At 36.1% G+C, this 9,866-nt stretch overlaps 1 protein-coding gene across 1 annotated transcript; it reads left to right on the top strand.

The window, feature by feature from the left end:
• The first annotated feature begins 8,119 nt into the window (after positions 1 to 8,119).
• Positions 8,120 to 9,744, top strand: LOC109221067 (40S ribosomal protein S18-like). Its single transcript, XM_019385525.1, has 4 exons — positions 8,120 to 8,229; positions 8,301 to 8,461; positions 9,097 to 9,285; positions 9,428 to 9,744. Exons 1-4 carry the CDS (start codon positions 8,227 to 8,229, stop codon positions 9,531 to 9,533), a joined length of 459 nt encoding a protein of 152 aa, XP_019241070.1. The 5' UTR covers positions 8,120 to 8,226; the 3' UTR covers positions 9,534 to 9,744.
• Positions 9,745 to 9,866: the final 122 nt, after the last annotated feature.

Below are 9,866 nucleotides of genomic sequence, written 5' to 3'. Positions count from 1 at the left end.
TATCTGTTCTAAGTTTAGTTTACGATTTGTTTCGAGTCTGGTCGATCCTGTTTGAGCTTTGTTTGGATTTCAATTCGTTCCTCAGCATCTGAACTGATTAGTAATCTCTTATGGTTGCTGTTAGTTAGCATTAATTAGTTTAGTTTAGTTTAATTAGTAATCGTATTAACACTTCCATGTTTAGGGTTTAATTAAGTTTTATGATTTGTTAATGTTCTTCGTGGAGGTACTGTTCTCAGTCTTCATGTTTGATTTAAATTTATTCCAATAGGTCTAATTTTGTTTAGTTTAGTTAGTTGATTCATGAGTGGTCACTGCAATTTGTAGTTCATGGTTAGGTTGGATTTCATGATTGGTTAATTGTGCAACAATTCGATTGGGTGGGATCTTTTGGCTATAGCTGAACAAGATAGTGACCAGCAATTACAGTAAAAGGGTTTTGGTCTAGCCAGTAATTTCAGGAGGTTCAAAGGGTAGTTTTGGCATGGGAAAAGAGTACTTTTATCAGATTTGGTAATTTTTGAAGGGGGGTAAGGATAGAATAGGGATTGTAATAAGTATAGAACCTTCTAGGATGGACTATAGTGTAGGTTTTAATAAACTTAGGGTAGTTACTTGTGTAACAAGTCAGAAAGTAAAGGGTAAACACTGAAATTAGAATAGGGACTAAGGGGTAAAAGGAAAATCTGAAATTGGACCCTAGGTTCACCTATAAATAGGCATTCATTTGCCTTGATGAGGGAGTTTTTTTTTCTCAGCCATCAAAAATCCCCCGGATTCTCCACAAGGTTCAGATCAGAAATCTGAAATCCAACCCTTCCTTGGATCTTAGTTCTCTCAAAATTTCCAGAAAAACAATAGAAAAAATCAAAAAAAAAAATTACTGTTTCATTAATTTCTCCTTTGCTCACCTTCAGATTCCAGTCCTTAATTCAATTGTCTAGCTCATTAAGGATCAAAAATAACCTGAACTCATCTGATTCTGCTCAATGTTGATATTCAGAAGCTGTTCGAGTCATGTGTGCATGAGGTCTGCTTAGTTCGAGTGTTGTTTGTTTACTGGTTGTGTCAGTCCTGGGTTCATCTCTGGTTATTTGGTGCCATTTTGGTTTGACCTGTGAACTCTGTGGGCTTTCCAATTTATCCTGAACTGCTGAATCTGTGCTGGTCTGTTGTTGAGATTTTAAATTGGTTCTCTGAGTTGCTGCTGAAGCTGTTACTGCTGCTAATCTTTCCTTTTCCTATTTCAATTCAAATCCCAGGTACACGTTTATGAACTCACCTTGATGTTAGCTGTGAAGTGAAGTGGAAATGGAAATACTGCCAAATCTAGGCTCATTTGAACGTTGTTTAGTTGGATAAATGTAATTGATGTTAGTTAGTAGTTTTGAGTGTATGAATAATAGATACATTTGGACTGTTAATCTGGACTGTTATGGACTTTGAATTCTGTACTTGTTAAGGCATTTTAGAACAGTAGCATAGCAGGATTAGTTTAAATACAACTTTGAAATCAAATAACGCAAGCATGAAATCAGTAGCTCAGTGTAATGCACGTTCGATTCTAGATGCTGATACGCCTTTAAAATCAGTATGCATAGCCCATAAATCAGTCGTTTCATTTAAAGAGTGTAGAGTAATTTCAATAGTTTTGGTTTAATTGAATCAGAATTCTTCTTTTTAATTTAAATCCAGGCCCTATAGCCTATCCCCAGGACGTTTGGGCTTAGGCCTGGACTGGCAGCTTGCAGGAGCCCAAATAACTGGCAGCCTGTTAGAAGAGCATGGGTACAATACTCCTTCGTTGGGCTTATCTCAGAGCCCGATCGGTGGCCTTGATACATAATTACCATTTAACTTACTTCAGTTCAATAACAAACTTTAGGATTTTTCTTGCGCTGCTGGAGACAAATAAAAAATATAGTTGCTTTAAGACTGCCTTTCCCTGAATAAAAATTACACGAGCCTCGCCAAAATATAAGTTGCGGGGTCTTCGATAATGCTTTATATAAAATTTAGATTTCGGGATACGCCGCTTAGCAAATTTCACGGCCTTCCCCAAATATAATAAACACGTAGCTGCTTTAGGCGCGTACTTTAATATTACTTCCCTAAATTCGGGTGCACATTTATGTGACCCAAATCCAAATCTCAACGAAGTCGAAATGTGTTAACGATCACGGGTGCACTGGTGCAACGTGGTTCAAGACGCATTTTCACGACGTTGCAATTCTCTAAAAATAATAATAATAAAAGCGTTTCAAAAGTTGAAAGGCACATAGATTAAAACATGTACTAAAATCAAACAAATGAGCCAAATATGACAGTTGAGCGACCGTGCTAGAACCACGGAACCCGGGAATACCAAACACCTTCTCTCGGATTAACAGAATTCCTTACTCGGATTTCTGGTTCGCTGACTGTAAAACAGAGTCAAACTTTCCTCGACTCGGGATTTAAAACCGGTGACTTGGGACACCATAACTATCCCAAGTGGCGACTCTGATCTTAAATAAATAATCCCGTTCCGATTGTCACTTCAAGTTGGAAATAACTCCCTTTACCATACCCTCTTCCGCGGGTGTAATAAGTAAAAAGGAGGTGTGACACATACCAAAAACTCTTAAATCCGACCTCAAATGGCCCTTCAAATTTCAATTTAAAAATCTCAAAACCCAAGCCCTAGTTCTTCCATTTTTAGTTAAATTTCCATGAATTTCTAGGTTAATTTCACAATATAATCACGTTTTTGGTTCATAAAACTTACCTCCAATCAATCCTCTTCGAATCCCTCTTCAATTTCTCCCAAAGAGCTCTCAAAATACTCAAATATAGAGGAAAAATGACTTAAGCTCGCGGATGAAATGTTTAAAAACCTTCTGCCCAGCTCCAGTAAATCCTTCATCGCGATCGCGACCAAGGTCCCGCGATCGCGAAGCTCTAATATCCAAGGCTCCCAATTAACCCTATGCGAACGCGATATCCACACCGCGATCGCGATGCTCATAATCCCAGACCTCTGCGAACGCGGACCAAACTACGCGAACGCGGAGAGCAAATCCACTGGGCCTCCAAATCCTTATACGGGAACGCGAACGTTCACCCGCGAACGCGAAGCTTCCCCTTCCAAAAATGTGCGATCGCGGCCCTGTAGCTGCGAACGCGAAGAGAAAAATCCCGGCCAACGCAAAATCCCTCTACGCGATCGCGAAGGCCATTTCTTCTGCAACAGCTGAGATGAAAAATTTGCAACTCCTAAATGCCAAAATCGGTCCGATTGACCATCCGAAACTCACCCGAGGCCCCCGGGACCTCAACCAAAAGCACCAACACACCCTAAAACCTCATTCAAACTTGCTCCAATCATCAAAACACCTCAAACAACATCAAAACCATCAATTCACATTGAATTCAAGCCTAAGTTCTTCTAAAACTACCGAAACACGCATTTGATCAAAAACCCAACCAATTCACCTCCGAATGACCCGAAATTTTACACACACATCCCAAATCACATAACGAAGCTACAGCAACTCTCGGAATTCCATTCCGACCCTCGGATCAAAATCTCACATATCTCCAAAACCACTTCCGATCACACTCCTAAGTCACAAATCACCTCCCGAAGCTAACCGAACCATCGGAATTCGCATCCGAGCCCTCTATCTCATAAGTCAACATCCGATTGACTTTTCCAACTCAAGCCTTCTTAAAAGAGACTAAGTGTCTCATTTCCTGCTAAAACCACTCCAAACCAACTCGATCACACAAGACGCTGATAATGAGCATAAAGAAACAGAAAATGGGGGAAACAGAACGGTAACTCATGAGACGACGGGTCGGGTCGTCACAATTTCTCGACCTTATCACTTTTCATATTTTTATAAAATATACGTGTATGCACAGTTTTAACTATATGATTAAGTTGATGTCCTTGAGGTGCTTAATCGTTGAAAAAGTTGTGACGTAGACAATAGATTCAAAAAGAGGAAGAATTCAATTCAGCTTGCAGGTCTTCAATTTTAATGTATTCGAGTTCATGGGACGAAAATTGTAAAATTCCAGCCATTTCAATAAATCCTTTCATTATCCAAATAATGGATTTTAACTTCTAACTGTTTTTCCTTTGTAATCTAAGCATTAAGAACTGAGTTAAAAAATTCCCTTAAATTTATTTTAATTAGTCTATTCTAATGGGCACTTGGGTTAGATTTGCATCTGGCAGAATATTTTTCCTGATCTAACTAGCATCAAGGAACCATTTATTCAACAAGAATTTAATTTGCATTTCCCGAGTTTGACAATGTATTATATGTGCCGTGAAAGTACTGAAAATTAATTTTGATTCTTCATCTGCAGATTTTATTTGCTCTCTGATCTCAGTTAAAAAGCTGATAAAAACAAGTTGGAAAAATCTCTCTTTGAGGGGAAGTAATAACTCTTAAGTATTCCATGTTTAGTTTAAGGTTGTTTCTCCAATCTCTACATTTAAAATTTGTTTGCTTAAATGCTTTATTTTGTTTTAAGCGGCATAATGAGTCATGATGAGTTCTTCTTGCTTGTGTTGCTTTCCCCATTCCCCAGTCTCCTCCTCCTTTCCCACCCGTCGGCGATGAAGGTCCTAGGACCGAAGATGGAGATGATGCTACATAAAAAAACTCAAATGTTGTGTATTGTTAAACAAAGTTGTGAACTTGTCAATATTTTGTTGTTGGTTATTTGAATGATGATAATATTGTTATTTTGTTATTGAACACTTTAGTAGTTTTTGTTGTGGTTATTAGTTGTGGTTGTGGTTATTAGTTGTTGTTGGTTATTAGTTGTTATTTTGTTGGGTTTTCATGGTTGAATGGCAGCAATGTAAGCTACCATTAGGATGTATATTGGTAGGTGGTGTAGCTTAAAAGCAGCCATTTTCTGCCCAGTTTTTATCCAGAATTCCCCGATTATTGAAATTTCCGACCGAATTCGGTCGGAAATTATGAATTTATACTTATTTTTTAAATAAATTAACAATTTATGAATAATTATTTAATTAAATAATATTATTATTTTTTAAAAGTTTCGACCGAATTCGGTCGGAAAACTAAAATTAAAAAAATAAATACTAAAAGTTTCCGATCGATTTCGGTCGGAAAATAAAGTTTGACTGGCAGTCAGCGCATTGAATTTTTCGACCGATTTCGATCGAAAATTTTCGACCAATATTTTTTGACTGATTTCGGTCGGAAATTTTCGACCAATTGCGGTCGGTCTACGTTTGCGACCATTATTTTTTCGTCCAATTAAAAACAATCGGAATTTGGTCGGAAATTATCAATTTCCGACCGATTTCGGTCGGAAATTGTGGACGGAAATCACCTGATTTCTAGTAGTGGTACGTCCATGCACACAAAGAAAAGAGTTCAAATACAATTAAAGAAAAATAATTCTAGTTCAGATAAGGAAAGATTTTATAAGTACTAAAATTTTAAATGATTTCAAAGTACTAGATTTTAGAAAAATAATTAAATGATAACATTAAAAACTCAAAGTGCTAATTATTAGGAAAATAATTAAATGCATATTCCTACATATTAGAAAAATAATTAAATGACTATTTTATCTAATGTGAACTCTATTTTTAAAGGGTAAAAAGGCGAATGACATTTCTTTAAGGGCCTTCGTGCTTTTAATATAGTATAGATGAGAACATGTAAGTATTATTAATGTTAAAAAACCAACACCAAAAAGTGATGTCATAAAGCATGAAAAGTTTATCGAATACATGGTTAAATTTCTTGCTTTTGCAACAGTCTAATTATTGAGAATCAACATAAAGATACCAAATCTCACTTACAAAACTTTTAAGATTTTATAAAGTTATCAAGATTCTTATTATTGACAGAATCCTTTTTTAGGTCCTTCAATCAGTTTTCGTAAATTCAATTCATATTTTTTTTCAAAGTGTCATTTCAGATTCTTTACAAGGCTTATCTTCTCTCTTTGTGTGCGTAAAGGGTCTTTGTGGACTGTGGATTTACTGAATGTCATTGAATTAGCAAATACTGAATCCTGTAACAGTAAATGATTTGGTTCTCTTTCCAGAGCTGAGCTGTGATTTCATAATATTAGACGTAGATGGGCTTAAATAGAGTGACTGGACATTGAGGATTAATATAGCTAACTCTAATTTTTATATGCAAAGAAGGAAACACACAATAGCTTATGTTTGGCCAAGATGCTTTGAAGGTGGCCAAACTTCTGTTCAACTTCCAAAATATCCTGCTCTTTTTTCGTACTTTTGGCGTAAATCTTTGAATGTGAATAACATAGAACTAATACTAGATTTCACCAGGAAGCACTGTTATGCCTTTGTTATTTTCAATATAGAAAACTTTAATTGAAGGATACTGCTGAAATTTGCTGGAAAATGTTTGATTACCGTGTGAGAAGAAGAGTGAACTTGCTTACCGAGAGAGAAAAATCTGAGTAACTTATGTCGATTAATTTGTTTGAAGATCAAAGTGGTTGAGCTTATGTTTGGTATCCCTGTTTTACAACTTATTTGCTGCAAGATTGGTTGTTTCCTCAACTAAAGATTGGTGTTAGTGCTTTTTTCGCTTGTGCAATATTTATACATGAGCATCTTCTGTTTGTAGTTTTAATTATAGGATTACAATGACGAATTAGCTCGCGCCAGAAATCATTAACATTCGGTAGCCGGAAAAATACAAAATTTTTGTATATAACATACAGAATGTATTTATATAAAAAAAATATACAAACAATATATATTTTCGACTATTATTTTGAGAACAGTTATACAACGTCGTTTTTCCTCGCATTATCTGAGACCACAATTGCATCAGTAGGAAGGATTGGTAGCAACATTAATCATGTGATTCAGTGATTGCAATCAAGGTTGGCAATTACAACAAACAAAGTGAGTTGGGCCAAGCCCAATTGTCAAATGACTGTGGCCATGATACTTTTGTATTTGGCATATTGGAACACCTCTCATAAGGAAAATAACATATTTTATTTATTTTGTTCCCTTTAATTATGTACGAATAATTAATTAATGATGTACTCTTCTATTTTGATTTACTACAATGAGTCATCGTTCTTTCTCTTTAAGATTTCTCTTCAGTTTCCTGGGTTTCACATCATGAGCTGAATATTTAAAGGAACAATGCATATCATGTTTTACTGTCACAAACATAACTATTTCTCCTGATGAGTCTGGTTTTGGAATTGGAGTTTAACTTCCTTGCAGGCATATCCAATATGATGTCGTCCGGTATAGAAGAGCTTGGGAGCAGTTTTTAGAGTGTTGTTTTGAAACAGTTGGCTCTTCTAACCAAGAGTACATAGGATCACAACAACATTTTACATTACATATACAAACTTTTTTATTGCACATACGGGCAAACACCACCTAGTAAATGTATAAGTATCACATGAGAAGAAATACTGAAGGCTTTAGGGAGAGAAGGATGGAAACGTACTTAACTCTTAAAAATCAGACGTCCTCCAAGAAAGAATTTATAAAAAATATACATTTTTGAGCTCAATATAAATGACATGATGATGGAGTAAACATCTTAGAGAAAAGATGGGTAATAAAAGGCAATTAACATTGTTAAAGATTACTAGGGTATTTTATTTTGCACAATTATCTTTTCTAAAATTTGAAGGTGAAGCAAAAATTATTCAATCTGCTATGCAATTACTTTTTGATGTATTTGTTCATTAATTATCATTATTATTATTATTCTAATTTTGAGTTTTTTATGGTTTAACATTTCTCAATCCTGAGCCGAGGGTCTTCCGGAAACAGCCTCTCTATTTTTTTAAGGCACGAGTAAGGTCTGCGTACACTCTATCCTCCCCAGATCCCACTTATGAGATTACACTGGGTATGTTGTTGTTGATTATTATCGTTGCAAAACTAATCTTCACTTATTGAGATCTTTATGGTGTAACCTAACTTTTTCTTAAGCACACAATGGAAAACTTAAGAGAGACAACTGTCACTATCCCAAAAATCCGTGCATTACAAGTGCAAATTACAAAATAACTTCACTAGATGGTCAATTACTATATTGTCCTTTTGTCGCATATATATATATATATATACATAAGCTGATACTATTCCACCAGCGTTAGGGTTTTGGGAGTTGTGCATCTCTTGAGGAGTGAACGAAACAGCCGCACTGCAGAGCAGGATTCGAAACCGAAGGGATGGTGAGATTTATATAGGCATATGTATTTGTTTGCTCTTTCGAATTGTTAGTGATTATGGTTTTGGGGTGCAGTCGCTGGTTGCAAATGAAGAGTTTCAGCACATACTTCGTGTGCAAAACACGAACGTCGATGGGAAACAGAAGATAATGTTCGCAATGACTTCTATCAAAGGTATTGGCCGTCGTTTCGCTAACATTGCCTGTAAGAAAGCCGATATCGATATGAGCAAGAGGTACTCCCTTCTCTTTTTCTCTTCCTACTAATACGTAATGAAGCTCTAATATTGATTTCATCATTGTTTTTGTTGCAACTAAGCCTCTTAAACCTTTTCGGCGTGCTTATGTGTTATTGGAGTATTATGTACTGTTATTTTTGTCTTCAATTTTGGATTTAGATCCCCCATTTTACCTCGACTTTTGAATTTATATTTTCATTATAGAGAATGCTCCATCGCCAAATTAAAATTGAAAATGGATACCTAACGATTCTTTCCGCAACTATAATTGGTTTGTATTCTATGCCTTGTTGTTATTTTTTTCGAGAAATAACTAATAGTTGGGTGAGTAAGTTGCATATGATTTGCGAAGGTACCTGTTATCTTTAGTCGACGTGAGCTGGTCTGGACACCGCCTTCATTTAAAAAAAAAAAAGGAGTTAGCCTATGGCTCAGAGATTGAGATTGATGAATGAGGAAGGTAGCTGATCTTTTACCAATAAGTTTAATTAGTAGTTATCAAAGGAGCGTTTTTACCACGCAACATTTCCACACAGACTGTTCTAAACTTTTGTGCTGAACTGAATTTTCCCGTTTTGGTATTTTAGTTCTTGCAAAGTTGTCTAAATTTATGCTACTAATCTTTTCTCTAGGGCGGGTGAACTTTCTGCTGCTGAACTCGATAGCTTGATGGTTGTTGTGGCAAATCCTCGTCAATTCAAAATCCCTGACTGGTTTTTGAATAGGCAAAAGGATTACAAGGATGGTAAGTTTTCGCAGGTTACATCTAATGCCCTGGACATGAAGCTTAGGGATGATCTGGAACGCCTGAAGAAGATCAGGTTGGTCTTTTCCCTCCTATACTTTGTTGTTAACATGTCATATGTTTTATTGGAAATTCTCAATCAACTACTATTGGTACAAGTTGTTAGAAAACCTTTGTTGTCTGTGCTTATCCTTTATCTAACCATCCGATGGTGGCAGGAATCATCGTGGTTTGCGCCACTACTGGGGTCTTCGAGTCCGTGGTCAGCACACAAAGACCACTGGTCGTCGAGGAAAGACTGTTGGTGTCTCTAAGAAGCGATAGTCACCTTCTTCGGAGCCAATTTTGCATGTTTTATGCCATTTCATTTTCTTATGCGACAAGAGGGTTTGAATGGACTTATCTTTATGATTTTGTTCAATGTATTGGATTTTGTGTTCTATAGAGCAGCATTGCTTTTGAAGGATATGTTATCTATCTGCACTTGTTGGTAACCAATGAAATTCGACTTTATACACCTTTGATAGTCTTTGTTTTATATGCATTTTTCTGTCTATCGGGTCGGGTTGGCTAGTTTTATCATAGAATGTTGTCAATATTTTTAGATTCTTTAATCTGATGACGTGGTGATGAAGAATACCAAGAGGAAATATCGTT

This window comes from Nicotiana attenuata, unplaced genomic scaffold, assembly GCF_001879085.1.
Source record: "Nicotiana attenuata strain UT unplaced genomic scaffold, NIATTr2, whole genome shotgun sequence".
Taxonomy (NCBI): Eukaryota; Viridiplantae; Streptophyta; class Magnoliopsida; order Solanales; family Solanaceae; genus Nicotiana; species Nicotiana attenuata.
Note: the sequence above shows the minus strand (reverse complement) of the source record. Positions and strands in the feature narration are given on the sequence as shown.

Excerpts from the sequence above, each read along its gene's own strand:
- LOC109221067 (XM_019385525.1), top strand. Across the intron at positions 8,462-9,096 it reads GATATCGATATGAGCAAGAG|GGCGGGTGAACTTTCTGCTG; the intron begins GTACTCCCTTCT and ends TCTTTTCTCTAG. Across the intron at positions 9,286-9,427 it reads GAACGCCTGAAGAAGATCAG|GAATCATCGTGGTTTGCGCC; the intron begins GTTGGTCTTTTC and ends CGATGGTGGCAG.